The sequence below is a fragment of the Heliangelus exortis genome, chromosome 7 (assembly GCF_036169615.1).
Source record: "Heliangelus exortis chromosome 7, bHelExo1.hap1, whole genome shotgun sequence".
NCBI lineage: Eukaryota > Metazoa > Chordata > Aves > Apodiformes > Trochilidae > Heliangelus > Heliangelus exortis.
In genome coordinates this window covers 14,887,155-14,910,040 of record NC_092428.1, presented here as the reverse complement: position 1 = coordinate 14,910,040, position 22,886 = coordinate 14,887,155, and the positions used below count along the sequence as shown (strand labels likewise).

The window sequence follows — 22,886 nt, the reverse complement described above, 5'->3', positions numbered from 1 at the left end:
CAACAGCAAACTTGTTCTGCTGTAGCCAGGGCTTGAATCACTGTCACAGGATCCAAGTTCCCCACGGCCCACAGCAGCTGGGCAGCAGGCCAGCCCACAGTGATTCAGCACTGCCAGTGGCTTGCACAAGGGGTTTTTCTCTTGCCTCTAAATCACAAGTCCAGAGGCTCAAGTGATGCCCCAGGAAAAGCGGCTGGAAATCCTGTTTCAAGCAGCTTTGTAACCCTGCCCTATCTTCCAAAACCAGGCAAAGCATGAGGAAAAAGGAAGCAAGGAGACTTTATTTGTTCCTAATTTATTTATTATTACCCAAATGGAAGAGGAGAAAGCACAGGGAAAAAATATCCCTCCTGCTTTCTAAATTCAATATACCCCTTCTGTCGCGCGCTCCCTCCTTCAAATCCCAGTGCTCTGGAACCTCAACATTAAAACAGCAATAATAGGTACTGTCCCTATGCTAGGATTTCTTTGGCTGTGCCACTTGCATGTCACTATCAAACTGTCAGACATAAAGAATCACTGTACTTCGTGCTCTCTAAAGTTTTACTTGAATTTTCACCTTAGGAAATGCATTTCTTCAGACCCTGGAGACAAAGCTGACCAAAAGTTTCACTGACCTGGACCAGCCCATGAATAAGAAAGCAAACTACAATTTATTTCTAAGGTAGCACCTCAGAGTAAAAATATTCCACAATCTACTGCATGGTCATAACATAGCGGCAGGCTCACATAAAACCTCTGTAAACCTACAGGTTGTAAATTCCACTATTTGCCTCCCTCAAGGTGACCTGCTCACTACAGATAAAATCTGACAGATCTAAAAAGTTTAAGCCCACCCCCAAGACACATCACTCACTTTTCATTGTTAAAAGTGCTACCTCAAATGTGCAGCCAGCTCTGCCACAAAGTTTGAAAGTCCCAGAATTTGGGAGGAAGAGACAAGCCAGTGTCTACAGGAGGCTAGGTTTGCATCTGCTGATTTTGCCTCTCTCAGCTACAGAAGTGCATAGAAATGCATAGAGACTGACATCAAATACACACATGCTTCACCCACACAGCCCCGTACAATTTTCCCCTGCACTTCAAAGCTGCCCTTTCTTTTTAAAAGTTCAGAAAACTACTGGGAAAAAAATAAATCATTGAAGCTTGAATAAAAGTGATGATTTCTTCCCAAATTAGCGGGGAAATCCACAGTGCCAACACTGCAAAATTAACCACCTCGTGAACAGAAACATATGCACACATCAGACAAGAACCAACTCCCCCCCTTCCTCCTCTCTGCTGAGCTTTAATTAGTCCTTCCAAATTATTGCAAGAATTTGATTAGAATCTCCTGGGAGCCAAAAAAAAAAAATATTCCTGTCTCTCTGCTCTTGCATAACACGGTTAAAAGAAAGAACAAAAGCAGTAATTAGTGAGAAATAGAAAGCATTCATCTGCTGCTGAAAATTATTACTTTAAAAACTGCTTTAAAACCTGGAACATCTCTTGGTGCAATGCAAGGCAAACACATGTCTGGACGCTGCCCCCCTCCAAGGATGTTGTTGGTTTTATGCCCATGTTTAAGATAAGGAGAATTACAGCCCCCAGGTCTCAAATAAAGGCAACTTCGGTACATAATGCAAGCTGCTCATCTGATTTCATGTCTAGAAATCTAAAAAGACACCAAAAACTTTTTAAGTGGAAGCAAGGGATTGATCTCCCAAGATCCTGCAGAGGAAAATGTCCACATGGCACAGGGCAGAACCATGCAGGGAACCCAAGGTTGCTGGAAGCTTTGGGAACAGACAGAATGTGCTGCTTTTCCCAGACCAAGCAGCAGAATATTAGCTCCACAAAAGGCTGTTCTGCAACATCACAAAAATGAGAGCACAAAGGAAGTGAAATTGCTTCACTGAGAAACACAGAAACTTTTAGCAGTTTTTTCCACATAGCCCAGCCACAGAGACACCCTTCAGAAACACCAACAAGCTGCATCTGTCTTCAAGGGACCATCACCAGGAAGAAACAAAATTGGATAAAGAATCCCAGCTCCTTTAAATCAAGTTAGTAAATCCATTGGACAGTGACCTGACACTAAGACACACTGCTTCTCAGAAATGGCAGTGATGAAATTCAGGAAAAAAAAAAAATTTGTTTTGGTTTTCAACACTACAAAAGATGAAGTAAGCCAGAAGTCTCAGTAGAAAAAGCCAGCAGTATCTCCTAAACAGATCAATTTAAATATAAAGATAACCCACTCCATTGTACTCTCTCTGGCTCAGTCACCATCTCTCTGCTTTGCAGCCTCAACAGTTACTGATGTGTAACTGCAGCAATTTGAGTAACCAGCTACAGCAGGGCCTTCCAGTGACAGAAAGCATAGCATCAGTTTAAAAAAATGCTCTTTTTAAATAGCTTTGTAACTGTTCAAGCCTCCAGAAATAATTTTGAAATGCCAGGTGTGCTTTGGGGAGAAGAAAATAAGAGAAGTCTTTGAACCCATCTACTTAACGAGCATGTGTCCTCCATATATCCACCCATGCGGCTCCATCAGTGACTGGCAACTCTGAACACTCTTCACAGTCAGGAAGGGCAACATGGGAGGAAGACAAAAAGTCCACTAGAGAGACTCATTTGGACAAGATAATTACAGGGTTGCAATTAATCTTCTGTTTCCGGCCAATCAACTTTTTAACCCTCCCTCTCTGCCCACAAATGTGACTGTTCCACCATCCAGAGCAGGTTGGACGCTTGGTGTTTGCTCTGCTTCTGCCTGGATATCACAGCACAGTCCTCAGATGGGAAGAAGAAAGGAGCAGAGGGGAAAAAAGGATTTTTCAGACTGTGGAGGTCTCATACTGTCCGTGATCACCGATTGTTTTGAATCTCTCCTCTTAGGCAATTCTACTTTTAAATGTCAGTGAAAGAGCAAACAGAGCCAAGGTTGACATTTTTACAACACAAGCTTTACGTAACAAAAACTGAACATGCACGTTGCAGGCTTCAGCAAGCAAAGTCCTCCAAGCACATGATTGAGTGTCACAGAGCTATCTGATTCTTGTACCAATTGACATCTCAAATGTTGATGAGTTTCAACAGCTTTAAACTCAGCCTCTCCCCCACTCCAGGGATAATCGCAGCAGTGCTCTCAGCTCTGCAAACCAGATGGAGATAAGGTGAGGTTAAATGTTTTTTAAAAGCAGAGAGGCATGTGCCTTCTCCATGCTTGGAGGTGGGCACCTCACCTTATAAATTCTTGTCTCAAGGCTTTCCCAGAGTGATCTTCAGCCACTGCTGCCCTTCTCCCTCACAGCATTTTTACAGACAGCAATACATCCAGAAAAATCTCACCTGGATTCTTCTCACAAATGGAACCAATTCCTCACAAGTTATTAAGCAGCCTGTTTGTACCATGCACCAATTAAACAAGGAGAGATTTTGGCCTAAGAAAGTCAGGATCTGTACCCAAAAGCTAAAGGAAGAGAAAGGAAAGTACAAAAGTATGGTTTATTCTTACAGCAATAATTCACCATGCAAGTTCACAACCTTTGCTGTTTGAAATCATCAGTTTAAGGACACAAACCTGACTCTCACTAGGAACTCTTAACAAGGTTTTAAAACTGGTTTCCACCCTAGCACACTAGAAGGCCCCATAAGCCTGGGACAGCCTTTCCAGCTGGACACTGGTAACACATGCCATGCCTGTATCACCAATACTTCAAGCCACTTGTTGGTGACCAGCCAGGCAGCCAGCTGGCCTGGTCCTCAATCTGAGCATTCTGGCAAGCTCACAGATTTCCAGTTCAGAGAACTACTCAAAGTGACACTACTCTGTTCATCATCCCCCACTGACAACCAGCCAGGCTACACTACACTGGTTCTCTTTTCCAGGTGCTGTCAAGCCTGTATCATTTCAGGGTGTTAAAAAAAAAGACTAAATTGTCTTTTCTAAAGAACTCCCAGAGTTAAACTGTCTCCCATAAAGCTTCACCAATAAGAGCTATTAGCAGCCATGTTTTGTACAGGTATGTTGGTTAAACCAGAACAAGTTTAACCTCAGCTAGAGAGCAGAAGGTGCTTTTATACTTAAATCCAAGTCAGACGTATTCAGAATGTTAATGGGAAACTTGAAGACAGGCTACTTACAGCACCACAAGAGTTGGGGCCCCCATGGAAGAGTGTGCAGACAATCCTCACTACTTCTGCTTCCATCTTCCTCAGACCAGGGAATATATCCGGATGGAGAGGATTACTCCAAGCAAACTCTTCGTACACCTTCAGAACGCAAAGACAGAAAAAGCTGCAAATGACACACAGAATTATCAGTGCAGACTTGGGAACTCAACATATACACTCTGTAGGTGAATTAGCTGCATTTACCTACAGACAGGACTGCAGATCTCCTTGGACTTCACTCCTGCTGCAAGTAAATAGCACAATTTGGGAAGCTCTGGCTGAGAGAAAGGGATAAAAAACCTCAAACTTGTATTTCTAGGGCATTCTAGCCTCTGGAATGATTCTTTAACACTGCAGCATTTCTTTTTGTAAAGAAAGATTGAGTTGTTCAGCTACTTTTTTAAAAGAACACAATGTGCACCCTATGATGGTTTTACACTACAAAGGCCACCAAAAAATACACTTTGCAGAACTAGTTTTCAGGTTCAATATTAAAGAGGAATTCTGAAGCAGCTAGAAAAGCACAACTACCCACCCACACTGCAACAAAAGTGTCCATGGAAACCAGTATTTCATGCTCATTCTGCAACCACGGGCTCGTGGGATAAGGCTGGAAGAGGCCAGTTCCAGCCTCCTGCAGTCAAGATCAAAATCCAACTGCAGGGCCATTGAAAGAAATACAGCAGAAAACCCTGCAACTAATCAGTACAAACAGAGGGAGTGTTTCCACAACACCCAATCCAAGGGGCTGAGGCCCCTCTAGGAAGTTTTATGCTTCCCCAGAAGTGGCAAAGAAACATCAATAAGCAGAAGGAAAACAGCAATAGCAGCCAACAGAGTTCATTACAGCTGTTATAAAAGCTTTTCCCAGGAGCAAGGCTAGACTCCCCTTTCTATCAAAGAAAAAGCACTCCTAAAGTAGCTATATCTGAAAAGAGACCTTGGGGCTGTTTATATTATTTTCCAACCTTCTCAAAGGGAAAAGTTCCTGAGTAGGTAAACAAACCTAACAAAGACGCCACTGAAGCATGTAAATGTTCCATTGTTCTAAGATCTGCCAAAAATCATTTTACAAACTTCTTTTTTGCTTAAACCAAGAGAACTCAGTTTTTCTCAGTGAAGTTGTTCCAGTCCCTTGGACAGAGGATGCTTTCACTCCAGCCTGCAGTAAATATACATCTGCCAGGGGGCTTGCTGAAGCTGATCTTTGAATTTTATACCTACCATTCTCTGAATCAATCAGTACTGCTTTCCAGTCCACTTGTAAGAGCTTCTAACTCAAAGCAACATCTTACCTGACTGGGTCCAAATTAACTCTACGAGGGGTTTTCACAGGGATAGCCACTTGGCCAGTTTTACACTGTCCAAAATGCTTTGCCAATAATTCCCCCTACTCTAGGCTCTGCGGTCATAGTTGGGCAGTCTTAGCTTCATATCTTCCCTATTTGAAGGGTACTGGAACAGTGTTGAGGGCTTTCTGATCCCCCTGAAGATGCTAAAGATACCTGCAAAGATGCAAAGTTAGACTGCTTGCACTTTACCTTCACTAGCAGATGAGTGAGTTTCTCTTCACCACTGTACACAGTCCCAGAAACTTTCCCATCCTGCCAGTGGATGTCTCCTGAAAGAGAAGGAAGAGCACACTGCTTGCAAATCCAGACATTCTCAGAAAACATCTGAAAAAAACGTCTAGAAGAGCATAGAGAAGCTCTCCCGACAAGTCTTCAGCTTTTGAGATTTCACTGCTGGGGAACAAGTATGATTTTTGTGCCACAGAGATAGCTGTGTGAGACACCAAACTTCTGGTATTACATATCCTGTGAACCTAGCAAATTGTAAGTCATGACTGAGGAGTCAGCACATCAACATCTAGCTGCAACAAGCAGTTATATTAACGTGTAATCCACTTAATCCCCACTCAGTGTCCCGAAACTGCTGTCCAACCAGCTGAGTGGTTAAAGTGGTTTAAGTTAAAGCCACTTTCAAAGAGAACCTATCACCACGGTAAGCTCAGAGGAGATGGAAAGGCCAAGCTTGCATTGCTAAAACCTACCATGCCAGGTGCCTCAGATAAATTCCACCTAAAACAATCTGTCTCTGAAGGTTTAACAAATCTCAGTCAACTGCCCAGTGTGATGGCACTTAACCAAATTAAGCATTTGCCTCCAAAACCACCAGCATTGTATTTCCACTTTTTTGGTTATATCCTCCCTGCCCTTTTAGCCTCCTTCATAATACTCAATGGCATCAGCTTCACAAGGTGAACAGAGTAACAATCCAACCTCATTTCACAAGCTACTTTCAAAGGGGAGTAGAAATGTGTAGAGTTGGGAAAGAAAAAAAGGAAAGAACCTGGTGAAGGAAGGAAATAATAATTCGAGGGAAAACAGACAAAAGCTACATAAGCAACACAGGACAGTAGAAAAGAAGGAAGTTGTTACAGGATACTCGACTGCAAAACTGTTCATTTCTGAATTTGGACTAGATGCACTGTTCTAGCAGAAAATTCAAAGCATTCCTGAAATTTAGGATAGGAGCAGGGCAGTTGAGTCTTCCCCTATGGACAGCAAGTCACCTGAATTTGCACATTACATGTATTAGGTACATGAATCAGGATGGAGATATTTACAATTAGATTTCAGACACTGGTTGTGCAGTTCAGGCCAGGAGGAGAATATCATGACTTTGCCTTCCTAATATGGCTTTTTCAAGTTGCAAACAATTAGGATTTTGACTACAAGAGACGGTCTTGGAAATTCCCTAAAATTCCCTAAAAATCCTGCTCTAAAGTTTTTTATTATGAGTATTCCCTGGGTTTTCACAGAAAACACATTCCTGGTAAAAGCTGAACATCAACTGCTCAGAAACATAATAAAAATGCATTAAAATAATTGCCTCCATATTTCTTTTCTCCTCAGCTCTCCCATCACCAATCTGCAACTCTTGGGGAAGGAATGGAATTTCACTGTAAATACCCAAATACAGCATTAGAAACCAGTATTAGAAACCACTAGTCAATTCCAGAAAGACAACAGACAAAAACTTGCAAGTGAAGGAAAACAGGGAAGAAAAATTTAAGAGGAAGCCATGAGCATGGGTCATTAGATCTCATTTAAGAAAGTCTAATGTTACATCTGCCAAACAGAGCCACCTCTGCTGCAGCACAGACTCACACTCATACCTTTGGAGCTGTACTCTTTCATCTTCTCCAGTACTTCAGGCTGGCTCATGCCTTGTTCTGGCAGCACTTTGATGTAATCCTTTTCATCTTTCAGGAAGGATAAACTGGAAGTGACATCATTCAAGGCTTCATCAATCTTCTTTTGAATCTAAAAAGAAAGGAAAACCCTATAAACAATGGTACTGGCCATATTATTTATAATTGTTAAATGCACACCACCACCACAACATGCAGACAGATTATAATGTGTTTTACTGGGCACTGATGAGCCCTGAGTGCTTTGAGACCCTTTCCTCAGTGCTTGTGAAAACAAAGCTCAAGGCAAAAATTATACATTTTTATCCACTGAACCTTTTTAAGGCATCATTTTTAATCTATACAAGTCTTCATTCTATTTTGCACCTCATCTCCTCTGCCATCATACACACAGCTTAGAAATTCATCAAAACAGAGAGAAACAATAAAGAAATCTCCCCTACAGGCACAGTTATGAGATTTCTTTCTTCCCACCCACACCTTATATGCAGGATGCCCAGAGTTCTCACAACGCATCCCAAAGTAGAGATTGTTTTTTCCAGGCAACCCAAGTGCTGGGATACCATCAGCTTTAAAGACTTCTGGAGACTGGAATGTCTCAAGTCAAGGATTCCTGTAAGCAACTGGTATCAGCTCACCAAAGAGCAAAAGTAATACACAGAAATGAGACACCAGGAGTCCTCTGGCACTGGAGAGCTTAAAAGCACTAGCCCTAAAACACTAAGTCTAGACAAAATAGGGATTGTGTACAAGGGGCCTGGAAGATTTCTTCTTCCAAAAAGCACACAAAAAGCATACGAGAACAAGTCTTAGATTCAAAGGTTACTTAAATCAGAAGGAAAAAGTTGGGGCACTTAACATGACATAAAGGGAGATGCTGGTCCCCTACAGAGGGCTGGAGGAGAAACTTGAGAACAACTTCCATGTCTGCAGCACAAGGAAAAAGCTCCTCCTTGCTACTTTCACTTGATAAATTTGCCTGTAAGAGGCCTGACAAAATAAAAGGCCTATAAGAGGCCTGACAAAAATCAAAATAAGAGGCCCCTAAAATCAATGTGTAGATCTGCAAACACATCAAGCAGAAAGGGCAATCATCAAGTGTGATACCATCATATACCAGGTAAAATAAACCAAGCTGAGCAACTCTCAATCATTAAGTTGTTAATGGAAAAAAAAAAAAAAACACACAACAAAAAAAATCTCCCAAACACTTGGGAGACAGCCTGTCTCCTTTAAATGATTACACAAACTTCTGGTAATGCTGTGATATAACACTAACTACTGCTAACATGTATCTGAGCTCTAAACTAATCATGGCCCATCATCTGATAAAAAACTTATCTTTATGTGTTGCACAAGAAACACCTTGCTATCACACACTTGCTCAAGAATAAGACCTTGTTTCAGAATACCAACTCAAGTTTAATCCTGTCTCATTCTTCCATAAATAAAAAATCTGACAAAGAGGAAACATTAGTGGAAAATTCTGTAGCTGCACCTACTGACTTGGTTAAAAATAAAAAAAAGTGGCACCTCCATTTTATGCAATACTATGACAGAAAAGCAAGGTAGTAAAATATAATTTTCATTAAACCAGGTGGCAGCAGAAGACCTTCCAGACCTACAGTCACACAACAGCAAAGATGCACAGAACTGTAAGGTCTCAAGACAGCACTTTACAGGTTGAAGCAAGAATCTGGGATAATATTATGAGAAGGTGTTCAAATACTTACTAAAGCCCCAATAAAAGGCATTTTTCTTAGGAGTTTAAAGAACTGTTTTTTAGTTCGGGACGCTAAACCTGAAAGACAAAACGCAGAAATCAGCTTAATATAACTCAGAAATGAAGATATGGACATCAACCAACAACACTTCCAATACAGCCCCTTGATACAGGCTCAGTATTTCTGAGGCTAAATATTCCGTGCTAAAATAACACAATAACATAGTATCAGAGCAAAGCTCAGAAATGGACCAGGATACAGAAACACCTGGTTTGCCAAACAGTAGCCACCTATGGGAATCAATAATTTGACTTGTTTTCTTACACCTCGTGGAATTTGTATGACATGGAATTTTAGAGAGAAGAGAAAGACTCTAGGATTTGCTAAATTAACATGAAACATGAAAACACTCAGCAATGTGAAACAGGCTCCCAGACCAAAGAAGGAAATAGTTCAACTGTAACTTCACAAGAATTCACCCAGTGCATGGCTATTTGATATAGGAAACACATGATATGACTGGAGGAGACTCAAAAGAGAGGGAGAGAAAGAGGGAAGAGCAGAAATTCCACCACAGTCCAAATACTGAAATGAGAGAAGCCACTAATCACGACCACCAGGAAATTCCTGGGGTAGTGCTAAAGGCAGAAATGAAAGCAGGATGACAGAGATACTTTACAGCCAGCAAAAATTCCTTTTGTGTCCTACAGGCATGTCAATGGAGCACCAGTGGTTATAGGATACTTACACCAAAAAATAACTGCACAGACTTTAAAAACCAACAATTTTATGACTTCGCCATTTTATCTACATTTTCCCCACCACTTCATGTATATTTCACTCCATATTTATTTTGAAAAGCTGCAGAAGGACAGTAATTGCACTTTGGTACCTTCTGTAGCAAATACTCATTATGACTCCTAACAATAACATTTCTACTGCACATTTCAGTGTGCACACTGTTTCATTAATAACTTCCACAGTGAGAGAAGACTGCAAACTCCTGAAAAATTCAGGCAATCTAGTCAGATCCTGTAGCAGTCAATATGTAAAAAATCCTGTGCAACAATATTCATACTAGCCAAGGAGCTAACACAACCCTGTACTGACCAAAAGCTTCATATTGTTTTGTTTCTTCCATAGATGTTCCCACTGTTCAGCTAATCCTGTCTTTAAATAGAACAAAAGGCTGGTTCAGGAAGAGAGATGCATATTAGTAAACATCAAGTTAAAAACTCAGCTATTTTTAACAAATTGCCACTGGAGTATATAACCCTAAGGGAACCACAAAGTACCATGTTCTCTGAGAGCAAGGCAGCTTAATGTGACCACCATAGAACCAGGGAAAATTGCAGATTCATCAAAAGAAATCTCACTGAAGAACTCAAGATCGGAAGCTGCTCAAAACAGGAAGATGCTTCAGGAAAAAAAAAAAAAAAAAAAATCACACAACAATACAACACACAATTATCTCGAATATTCTGAGGATGAAACATGCCTCCAACACTGAATCAAAACCATGTCTCCTCCCTCAGCAGGAAGAGAAACAATCACAAGCAAGAGTTAGCCAGACACTTGTTCATCCATGACTAAGTTCACAAGAACCCAGCTCCCAGATAAATTTCTCCAGCTCTAGAGCAAGAAGAGTGTGTTGTGGCAAGTTAATGGTTTAGCCAAAAGCAAAAAAGGAGTTCAGAGGAAGGGAAGGAGATGCAGGCACATTCCAGGCTGGCCTACCACACCCTCCAAAGGAATGGAGGTGTTTTATTGATCAGACAGACCTTGACCTTAATTTGGCAGAGGGTTTTGTCAATACTGGCTGACAGTAGGCAGCCTGTTTTAACAAGCAGCTGGCATCATTCTATCCTCTTCCTCTCCAAGACATAAGAACAACTCTGCCCCCTCTCCCTTCCCCCCAAATGTAAGAAAATCCCCCATTTCAAATACTTACTCTCAGACTGGAAGAGAAAGCCATGCAGCCACACACTCAGAAGAGTAGAAGAAAACGTCAGCCCTATCAGTTGCCAGGGTTCAAGTCCATCACATTGGGCATTCACAAAGCTTGTTGCTGTCTCCCAGTACATCTGGAGGATTTCTTTGTAGGGAATGAAGGCATCCTGCACACAAATAGCATCAAAAAGTCTATGAGTCTGTTGTCTGCAAAAAGGGTGCTTTTCAGTACACAGACTCAATGCTTTCCTTAATTCATGTAAACAGAACAGGTAGCAGGTGACTGTCACTCATTTCTATTCAAGAACTACCAATAAAAATAGGAGAGATTTCAAATATTCAAAGAGAAGAACCAAAGGCAAACAAGTAAGATGCAAAAACTTCAGACCCAAAATTCATCATCAGATCTTACCATTGCCCCAGAGAAGCAATTATGTTAAATCTCATTATTTTTTCTAAGGAATTAGACAAAATAGTTTTTCTATTATTAGGTGACGAATGAGGAGTAAACTACAATACACCCATGAGAGAAGCCACCATTCATTAGGCACCACCAAAACAAGTTTATTAAGTTCTCAGAGCTGGATCTTTAAAGATGTAAGTAATCAGCAACTCCTTAAGTTTAAGATCTAATTATCTAATTTCCATACAAAGGGAAGACTTAAGAGACAAACACTGCTGCTGCCAAAAAAAAACATCTCAGAAAACTGTGAGGCAGTAACAATTACAATGTCAAACCAGCTGTTCTACTGTCGGGACAGACTTAAGTACCTAAATCAATACATTCAAAGCAGTCTCTCCAAGAGTCTCAAAAGAACAGGGCTGGGAAAATGGATGTACATAAGGGAAAAAGGTCTTCAGCACAGTTTTGTGGGAAGAGGTTTCTAGATATAAGTGCCATGCAGGTCACCACACCTTGTTTGGAGCTAGCCAAAAAATAAATACTTTGGTGATTTGTTACACCTTACAGACAAAAGTTTAGGCATTTTACTTCACTTTTTTTAAAGTTCCTTCAATCACTCCCAGAACACTTTTCCCAACCCACCTATCCTTTTAACCTACTATCAAGCCTAGTTTTCCCCCATTTTGCTGGACAGTTTTTTTTTTGGGGGGGGGATCCTCAGCACTACAAAGCTTCAACCTCCAAACAAGAGAGAAAGTACATGGGGCCTTTCAAAAAATGTGTTAATAAACCTAGGAAGGAATACAACCTTGATACCTAGGCTGTCATACTGTTGGTGGATTTAGACCAGCTTGCAAAGATGGCTATAAATAAACCACAAATTTAAAAGCTTTTCAGCACCCTTTACAGATCTCACTTATGGGTGAGCAGCATTTAATTATTTTAGGTCACATTTCAGGGTAACATGTCATTTCTGTGCAACTGGACAGGCTACAAACAACCTAAAAAAAGCCAAGTTCTTCCAAATAATCAATGGGAAAAAGCAGGATTCCTTACAAAACAAAACCACTAATGAATATTCACTACTTTGGAAAAGCAGCAAAATGCATAAAATGCAAGAGTTTAAAAATATTTAAGCAACCCAAATATAAAGCTAAAAAATTCCAGCAAACACGAGTATCAGCCCATGGGAGAGGGCTAATAACGCCCATATCCCAACAGAGGCTGAAGGACACAGACACAGGGAAGAAAAAAATAAGTCAGTTTTTCCAGACACAGCAAATACCAGTGGTGAATCTTACATCCTATCACAGGAATAAGCAAACCCTGGGAAAAGCCCTTCTGTCCTCTCTTTTCCAGTGCTCTGGGTCCATAAATTCAGACGACTCAACTCTGAACTTCAGGTGATCCCAAGCAAGACAAAATAATTTACATTAAGTTTGCCCCAAGCTGGAAGCACTGATAACATGGTAACTCAATGCTATGTCCAAATGTTGAACAAATAAAATATTATTTTCATGACACTCATTCTAAGCCATTTCTGAATTTCTTGCCCTTTCCAGCTTTAGAAACCCGAGATCACCCCACAAGAAATACAGTTTGGAGAGGTAAAGTTTTCTCTATATTTCTCACTTTCTCCTTCTTTCATTTATTTCATTCTTACAAGAATTTGAAGGATGAGATAAATCAATTTAGGAAGATATTAAAAAGAGGAATTAAAAGAAAAACAGAGAAAATTGGCTTGGAAGATGAGTTAGCAATGAAACAATTTCTTAGCTCCCTGGCTAATTAAGCACTCAATTTTTTTAACACACCTCTTTGTCCCAAAGTATGCAGCAAGATGACAGCCCTCTGCTTCCCAAATTACCAACTTAATCCCAGAGAAACCAGAGGGCATTTAGAAGCTCACATTCAAACACTGTTTTTATTACACCCAACAAGGTATGACTGCAACCTCACTGCTACAGTCCTAGACCACTTTCTTACTTTACAGGGAGGAGGCAATGGTAATAAATATATTGCCCCTACATTCAGTCAAACCATTTGAATCCCTTCCCCAGCAGGCCTGAAGGAGCTGCTCACAATAGAGTAACTCAAAATAACCAACAGAGTGTTGTTGGGGTTTTTTTCCTGATCAACCTCAGCCAAAAGAAACTTCTGTCTTGTGCAGTAAGGGGTGTGCTTCCAGCTTTGCAGGATTATGGCATCCGTTCACCCCTGCTGTTACAGCTCTCCCAGCTGGGCTAAAGAAAACATGATGGCCTGATTTTAAGCCTACCTACAGCACAGAATTTCATATGAGACAATAACCTACTTATTTTGGAAGACACACAAAAAAAAAAAAAAATCCCTTCCCATAACAGGAGAGTATATTAGCTGTTTTTCTCTTCCTTAAGAGAAACTTCCCCCTCACAAGCTTCAGAAGACACAGGGTTATTTTAGAAGCAGTTTAAAAAAACAAACTTACGGATCATGCTAAAAAGCATGGGGGAAAAAATCTCCATTGCAAGATTTGTTTTTAATTCTCAGAGCATTAAGACAGACCCAGGTATCAGATAAAATACTAATTGCTATCATTAGGACTTGCAGTGCTCATTCGTACCGATATTAATGCACTCAGCAACCCAAGCAGTTTACATATTGAATTTTTAGCTACACAGATTAGGAATACATCATTAGTACTTTATTTCTAAAAGCCATTAGCTAGCTGAGCTGGTTCCAGGGATAGCATTTATGCCACTACAAAAGAGAACAAATTAACTGCAGTAATGCTCTTCTGTCCCAGATGATAGAAAAGAGGGGGGAAAAAACGCCAACGAGAGCAGATTTTGTAGTTTTGCCAGAACAGCATTTCCTCAGTTGTAAGTTTTAGGACTCTAATAAGCCTGAAAAAAAGAGAGAGAGAAAGAGAAATACAAAGGCAATAAACTAGAGAACCTCACACTTGTGTTAAAACTGCCTCCTGTTTCTGACACTGTAAAGCGGAAGCACCGTTAAAAGTCTACCTGTGGGAATAAAAAAAACAGGTTTTATCAGCAGAATCTTCCTTCCCTCAGGAGAGCATTTAAAGTGGGCCAAAGAATAAAAATAGCTTTTAAGGGCAAATTTATTTTAAGCAATAGAATGAGTTTTAGGCTCACTGCATGAGTAGGAACTGCTAGGATCAAACCACATCCTCAGCTTCCACTTGAATCCACACATTTCCCCAAAGGCCCCTCTGACCACTTCCCCGTGCCCAAACCTGAGTGTTCATGTTTCCCATTTGTCTTTCCTCACTTCAGCAGAGCCAACAAACGAGGCAGCACAGTCGTGTGGTAAATCAAGGCAGAGGGAGTTTGCTCAGAGTGAGTGTCCCAGCCAGGTCAGCTCTGATGAGGGTGACACACAGAACACAGGTATTGCCACTGTAATTAAGGCCCTGCTCCTATGCAACAAGTTTTTCCTAGGAGTCTTCCTGACTAAAACCACACAAACCCAGAAACAACACAGCAGGCTTCATTTCTTTAGTCTTCTCCTAAGAAAGACTTCAGTTAGCCACCTTGTTGCCTGCACAAGTTCTGGCTACAAAGGGCACAACTGCAGCCTCACTGTGTGGATCTCCTGGACTTGAAGCCTTCAGCTTCCCCCCGGAGTGCCAAGGAACAGGAGCAATGAATCCCTCCTCAGTCTCAGAGGGTGCTCATCACTCCATGTGCTTGTAGTGTTTTGATTCACACCCCAGAAATGAATCTGCTTCTTCATCCCTCCCTGCCATCCCCAGCACGACAAGTATCTTAACATAACCATCAGGAAGACAATATTTGTTAGTCAGCTGCTAATAATACCTCAAGGTTTAGACTGCAATGCTTCCTCTCTGCCCTTCCCCAAAGGATGTGGGGGCACAGCAACACCAGATACAGCATCTCTCAGAAATCAAGACCCTCTATACATATGGACCAGGCTATATGAAAGAAAAACACATTCAGGTCATGCCCATCTTACCACAGTTCCCTGGTACCACCTGCTTCTGCATTTCATTTATCTCCACACCACCCCCCCCTCTTTTTTTAACAGAGGGCTGGCAATGGTTGGGGGTTTTTTGCTGTATATAGTGTATGCAGAGTGAACATATGCATATTATCCCACATATTAGCCCTAAGAGTTCAAGGGGAGTGGCTGGATGATGGTTAATTGTAGCTTCTGCACGGAAGCAAACAAGGCAGCAACTCTGAGTAAGGCCAGCAGCATCCTGGCTTCCACTGCAGATAACAAACAAAATTATCAAAACAAGATGGAAAAAGGCAAATTCAAGGCTCAAAAAATGAGTAGTTTTTAAAAAGTCCAAAAGACTTTCAAAATTAAGTGCCATTTCAAATTTCACTTAACCTAAATCATACACAAGATGTTCTTACCTGTTGCTCCTCCTACTCCCTATAAAAAAAATTTATAGAAGCTAAGTTTCTGCAAATATCTAGGTACACTCCAGGTAGCAAAGACCTCAAATCTCCTAAGAGGCAGGATTCACTCAATCGATCCCCTATGCAAGCCCATTACGGATCTTCTTGTGGGTCACTGCCTCCAAAAAGGTTCAGTTTCTGCAAGGAAAGGTTCTCTACTGGCATCCACAATTATTAGAATAAAATAAGCACTCAGTTCCCTTTGTGTTGGGAGTCATCTGGACACATTTGCTCATTCCTCTACTTGGCATCCTCTTAGATGCAGATCAGAGTCCTTTCTGCATGCCTTCTGGAGCACAAAATGGACATTTATTTCAAACATTTTGTGAGTAGCTCAGTGCCACGCAGAGGTGCACACAGCATTAAAAGCTAAAGTTTTGTTGGGAGCTGTATGAAAGCAGACAATGGCATGGCAATTGTTCTTGGAAAGGGCATCTGTGAACAAAGGCAGCACCGAGACCTGGCACAGCTTCCCAGCAGGGTTATGCAAGCCTCCAACAAAACCCCTAATATCAGCACAAACTGAATGCTGCTATTATACATCACAGGCCTTGTTCTTAGGCAACTTTGACCACAGGATCCTCAAAGTCTATCTTCCCAAAACCCCTGGGATACCTGGTCACATGCCCTTCCCGATACATGGCACGGACAGATCTTGGATGAGTTAAGAAGGGCAAAGGAACTGGAAATGCTCAGAACACAAGGGCTTCCCAGTGACTTTCACCTGCAAACCTCTAGGAAACATAAATCTTTCCCCAAGAAGAATTAAGATTGTATCACAGTCACCACAGCCCACTGCAAAGAGACCAGCACTTTTGCTACAACATCAGTCCACAGAATCCAGATCTCAGTTACAGATCATGGTCCAAGGACAGTATGAAAATGTACTTCAAAGCCCCTATCACTACACTAACCAGCAAAGGGCCATAGCCTTTTAGTCTGTACACAGAGATTTCAGTGCTAACCACTCTAGGGAAAAAAAAAGGACTGCTAATACTTGAAAGGGAATGTCTTTGACCACCTAAGATGCAGGGAAGGAGAGCAATAGATTTAGGTCAAAAATACCTCACTGTTTCAAAAAACAAGAGTGTGAATACATCAGGCTTTCTGGCACAGCCCTCACTGAGCACCAGTCTATAGTGGGACACAACTGGAGAAAGAAGAGATCAGATTGAAACCATGCCTTTTTATTGACAGAACCCTGTGTCTGCCAGAAGCGACAAGCACCACCTCAAAATCCTTACAGGAGGACAGTCATAGCAAGGTTCTGATCACTGCCACACCACTCAAAACACACGCACTCTACAAATGCTGTGATTAGATTTATCTCGACACCACCAGACAGTGGAAATATGCTCTGGAGAAACCAGAAGCAAGGAATTGTCTCAGCAGATCTTCCCCTTCACTTAGGTTAGCAATTCATCTATAACTTAAAAGGGCAGCGAGAGGATGGAAAACTCCTTGTGATTATCAGGTTAGAAGTGTGCAGCCTCTAGGAGAAGCAAGACTTTTCTTCATCCAGGCAAGAAAATTCTCACAGCCTCACAACCCTTTTTGCTAAGGGCATGGGAAGGATTGCAGAGTCTAACCACAATACATGAAAAATAACATGTATCAGTGTTTCTCCAGACAAAGCATCAGTCCCAGTACAAAGCCAACTTCAATAGCTTTCCAGGAGCTGGGAACCCTATGTAAAAGCTGACATCTACTCTAATGAATAAAACAGCAAATCTGCACAGGTTTTCTATACCCAGTATGTAGCAGCATTCCCCACAAAGCCTTGGCACAGAGAGACAAGAACAGCCTGACCACGCAGCATGCTCCCAGCAACCCCAGGCCAGTCTAGACCACACCGTGCACAAGGTGCTCAGTATTTACTCATTTCCAAGAGCTAACATTTGGCAGCCAAAAGCAACTGAAACACAAGCCCTGCAAGCTCTCGATGCTTGTCCAAGGCTAGGCACACTGACAGCCACAAGGCACGCCACGGGCCCTGCCTCTGACCCCCACACAGAGGTGGTGACACAGAGGTGGTGACACACAGGCTGGGCATGGCTCGACGCCAAGGTGAGGAGAGGAAGCAGCACTTGAGTGCCTGGGCACCGACAGCCGCTCCCTGTAACCGAGTGGGAAAAGGCAGTCGGTCATAAACGTGTTTTCCTCAGTCATGGTACCAGCCATGATTTCGGGCAATTTCCTGGGGCGGGGAGAAGACAGCACCCCTTCCAGGTTTGAAGACTCAGCTAATACATGCCATAGCACCGTGTGCCTGTGCCTGTACTGTATGCCAGCTGTATTTCAAGCAATCCCAGTTGCAACTGAAGAGTTTGCTTCTCTAGTAATTCTAGAGAAAAAGAAAAGAAAAAGAGAGAAAAAAGAAAAAATAATAAAGAAGTATCAATAGTAAATAAACAGGGTCTCTACTGGCCAGATAACTTTTAGCAGAAGCTCGGGCATCTTCAGCAAAACTCAGAGCAAACAGAAAGTGTAATTTCCACTCCACCCCGCCGAAATAACCCCACAGAGCCATCAGAAAATACCATTTCTGACCCTCCCCGGCCTGAAACGAGACACCTGTGGGAGACAAGGGAAGTACTGCGCGGTTTAAGGGCAGAGCAGGGGCCGCCCACAGCCACCGCCGGGGGTCGGGGGGTTTCCGTCAGGAAGCTCCCCGTCTCCCGACCCCCGCCGGCGGCCGAGCTCGGCCAGACAGCCCCTAAGAGGTGACCGAGAGCCCTCGGTCCTCCGCCGGACAAGGCCCCGGCCTCACTGTCCGAGGGCCGGGACAGCGCAGGCCGCGCCGGGACACCTCTATCCCTCACCCTTCCGTCCGCCGGCCGAGCCAGAGTCCCCCAGCCCCACACTTCCCCGCTCACCATCGCTGCTGCTACCGCCTCCCCCTCGGCCTCGCAGGATCCCCGGCCCGGCCCGGCCCCCGCTACCGAGATTTCCCGGCGCCTCCCCCCGCCGTTCCCTCACCAAAGCGCCCCCTACCGGGCAGCGCGCACCCCCGCCCAGAGGGAGGAGCGGCGGGAAAAAGGGGGAGAGGCGGGAAAAAAAAGGGGGGAGCGGCGGCCCCGTCAGACTCGTTTGGTGACCTCCCCCCTCCATTTAGAGGCTGGAAAAATGCCGACTGTTGGTTAAAAGCCTGGAAAAGAAAAAGCCCCCCCAAAAAGGAGCTTATAAGCCCTCCCTGACCCTTGCCCGGTGTTGACCCCTCGGGGCTCTCCGCAATGACCAGGAGAACTTCCCCGAAGAGAGGAGCGCCCGACAACAGCAATTTGGGGAATTCACAAGCAGTTCTGAGAGCTTGAGTCCTAATTAACTGCTGCAAAACAGCCCCTTGCTCCAGCAGAGCCGTGTTAATACACAGTCACCTTCACGTATGACAAATACCTGGTTAGCACAAAAACAGTAAAAGCCAAGAAATGTTATTCCAGTTAACCAATTGTCACTGCTTTTACAATAGATTATTAGATGCACAATGTTCTTGTGGGGTTTTGGTTTTGTTGGGGTTTTTTTGTTGTTGTTGGGGTTTTTGTTTGGGTTTTTTTGGATAAAGTTTTTGTTCTGTGCAAAATGTAAGGCAGGAGTTACCAGGCAATACAGCATTAAAGTCTCTTCTGGGTAGACCAGGTGTTACCCCATGGAACAAACATTGGGTGCTGGGCTTCAGGCACAACAAGTAAATATCATTTAGGGCTGCCTGCCTACAAGCATAGCAATTTTTAGACATCCAGGGCAAACACCACCTGGTAAAGATTCAAAGCGTGGGGTTTGGGTTTTTTTTTAAGTTGTGTCAAGCAATCTTAAGAAGAAATCACATTATGGAGTTTCAGTTGGACAAGACCTATGACAGCCATCTAGACCAACAGCCTGACCACTTCAGGGCTGATCAAAAGTTAAAGTGTGGTATTATGTGTCTTCCAAATGCCTCTTAAACACTGCCAGGCTTGGGTTGTATGGTGACCTCTCCACATAGCCTGTTCCAGTGTTCGACCACCCTCTTGGTAAAGAAATGCTGCCTCACATCCAGTCTAAACCTCCCCTGCTACAGCTTTGAACCATTCCCAACACACCCTGTCACTGGGAGAAGAGCTTGGCACCTTCCTCTCCACTTCCCCTCCTCAGGACAAATACCACAGTAGTGTTTGGCCCCAAATCAACGCATGAGTCTGTGGGGGTCAGCAAACCTGCAATTATTCAATGCTCCTTGTGTTCATAATAAAATAGACTAGAGACTTTTTGTTTCAAGCTTCCAAACCTATTAAGAAATTCAGATTCACTAGCCCAAAACTGAACATTTCTGGTTAGTCACTACAGAACAAATCTTGGTTTTAAAGCATATAAATCCATGCACATTTGCTTGCACAGACTCAGGTGTGGCTTTTTAAATCATTGCATTTAACCTTCTGTGCTTCTTGTTACAATGTTTTGAAACGGCAATGCAAGTATCAGTATTGGTATTTGTAGCTAGAATAAATATTTATCTCTGTGCTGCTTTAAAAATGGTAACTGTTTGTGTGGGTTGTCACAGTGCCATCCAAGCTGCCTCCTCGCAGAAGATGGCATCTTACACAAGTCACCAGATAGCAGTTTTATCTAAAGAAAACTGCCCTCGTGGGATTGTTTTTAGAAGTAATGATAGATATCAGATGTGCTTTTCAGCAGAAAACGAAACAAACAGATCTGTTACTAACCCACTATCAGTCTCACAAAGATCTTTTTCCCATGTGCTTGCTGTGCAAGAAAGCATCTATTTAAGACAATCCCAAAAATGTTGGTTTCTTATTGAGAAAAACCTCTGAAATAAGCATAAAGGTCCCAAACTTCCAGTAAAAAAAAAAAAAAAAATGCTATTTTTAAAATATCCTTAAAACAACATTTATGTCTAAGCAGCATTTGGCTCTCAAGGGGGTGAGAGGAAATCTCACTTGTTGTCCTTCAACCCTGAAAAAAAGCCTCTTAGGATTCAGCATTGCAAGCCTTGCTAATCTTTACACCACACACCTTCACATAAAGCCAGGAAGCCGAGAGCTTGGTTTGTTTAATCTGGCTAAGAGCACAGGTAGAGGGAAACAAATATTGTATCTCACTGTAAACCCACGGGTGAGAGAGGAAGAGACACAAGGAGGTGGGAGAGGAGCCATTTGAGGGAGAGGACAATGGTGGCACAAGAACAAATGGGTGTAGGTTGGCCCTGAACCCATTTAGCTGAGAACTGCAGGGGAGCTTGTGGCCATGAGAGTGCAGTGCTAAGGCTTGGACAACAGCCCCAAGCCAGAGTTGACCTATAGATGAATCCTGTCTTTTTTATTAATAATCTTTGCATCAGTGGGCACTGTATTGGGTTATAACAGTAGTTATGCTGCTGTCAGCAGCTAACTTTTGTATCAGGATGCTGATGCCAGCAATTAACAACCCCAGAATATCATTTGTGCTGACTTGACGTCTGGAGACAGTATTTTAGGCACCCTACCACCCACATCCTGGACTCTGGCCAAGTCTCAGTCTTGGTTGGTCAGGGAGTAAAACCAGATAGTTCTGTATAGCAAAATATGCAAGACATTCTGATTTGCTGTTTTTTTAAGGATACAAGGCTGGACCCTCTTGCAGTGACTTTGTGTGCCTTACCTACGGGTGGACGCACCACGTAGGACTTTCTCATTTTCCAGGAATGTGTCTCCAAATCCTCACTGCAACCAGGGCTCACCAGCAACTGTGGATCCGGATGATGGTAACAAGTATGCACGTGGTGATGTATCTTTTTCTTAATCACTATCCTTTCTCTTATATAGTAATGATTTGATGCATTACCCTCTATTTTTTTCTACTTGCTTGCTTTGAGTGCTTTGTTCTGTATTTTTCTTATTGTGTGTTTTATTTGGTTGTAATATTTGGTTATCAACAGTAAAACAAGTCTACTCTTTTCACTCTGATGTCTAAGTTTCCTTACCATCCTCAATAGGCAAAACAGAGAGCTGTGAGGTTCTGCAACAGCCTTTCCATTGAGTAGTAACCACTTACAAGCCTGAAAAGCCAGAGCCACTTCTCCAAAGCATGTGTCCAAAAAGGACCAGCCCTATGTCTGAGTCAAGAACCCATCTTGGAACTGGGACACTGACTCCATGGAGATTAGGTTTTCTATATTAATTTAAAGCAGGGTTTCCATTTTTCTGGCCCATCACACAACCCAGCTCCTCCATAGCCCAGAGAGAAATTACTTTTCTAGTAGTCAGATGAAGACAAGAAGAAACCACCTTGTCTTCTTCTTGCAGGTGGCAGAACTGGTGTTGTGGCTGTCCCAAAAAGGTTGCTGTGACACAAGGAAAGGAGCTGCCTTTCACAGGAGTAACTGGACATGACTGAAGTTCCTGACCCTCCTTTCAGTACATCTCTGCTGCTGCTGGTCCCAAGAAGGGCTGGGAAGGGGAGACTGGGGCTGAAGAGCAATAACAGTCAGGATGCTTGTGTGGCCTGAGCTGACCTAGAGCATAGTGCAGAATAAGACCAAGAGGATAGGATAGGTTTGTTGGAAGGTGATCTCTGAGCAGCCTCCCAGCAATGCCAAGAGGTCCTTTCTACTGTGCCAACCAAGATGCCTCCCAGCATTGCCCATGCTAAAACAGAGCTCTTGCACCCCCTTTTAAAGGCTGTCTTAGAAAAGGGGCTGGAGAGTTAAAACCCAACCCAACAAAACAACAAAAGGAAAAAAAAACATGCATGGGGGAAAAAAAAAAAAAAAGAGTATTGTTGATCCTCTCTGCCAGAAGGGCAGGGTTGCTAACATTACACTATGGGGGGGGGTATTACAGGTTACATATTTATGAGGAAAAAATGTCATTGAGACCAGTCCAGCAGGACTAAATGGTTAAAGGGCTGATGCAAAAAGTCAAGTCTGAAAGAGTATGAAAAAAAAGGAGTGCATTTTCCTCTTTCCACAAAAGTAATGAAAAGAGCAGATTATAGCAACTTTCTGAATGGAACAAACCCCTCTT

General features: G+C 42.7%; 1 protein-coding gene across 1 annotated transcript in view; it reads right to left on the bottom strand.

Moving 5' to 3' along the window:
* The window catches only part of SGPL1 (sphingosine-1-phosphate lyase 1), a 30,306-nt gene extending 11,414 nt beyond the window's left edge, over positions 1-18,892 (bottom strand). Inside the window, exons 1-6 of the mRNA XM_071748983.1 lie at positions 18,765-18,892; positions 11,051-11,216; positions 9,109-9,176; positions 7,340-7,487; positions 5,700-5,779; positions 4,129-4,257 (exon numbers count right to left, since the gene is read on the bottom strand). Coding sequence (XP_071605084.1) covers positions 4,129-4,257; positions 5,700-5,779; positions 7,340-7,487; positions 9,109-9,176; positions 11,051-11,216; positions 18,765-18,767 — 594 coding nt within the window. The 5' untranslated portion in view covers positions 18,768-18,892. The remainder of the gene's footprint in view (positions 1-4,128; positions 4,258-5,699; positions 5,780-7,339; positions 7,488-9,108; positions 9,177-11,050; positions 11,217-18,764) is intronic.
* Between the last annotated feature and the right edge of the window lie 3,994 nt (positions 18,893-22,886).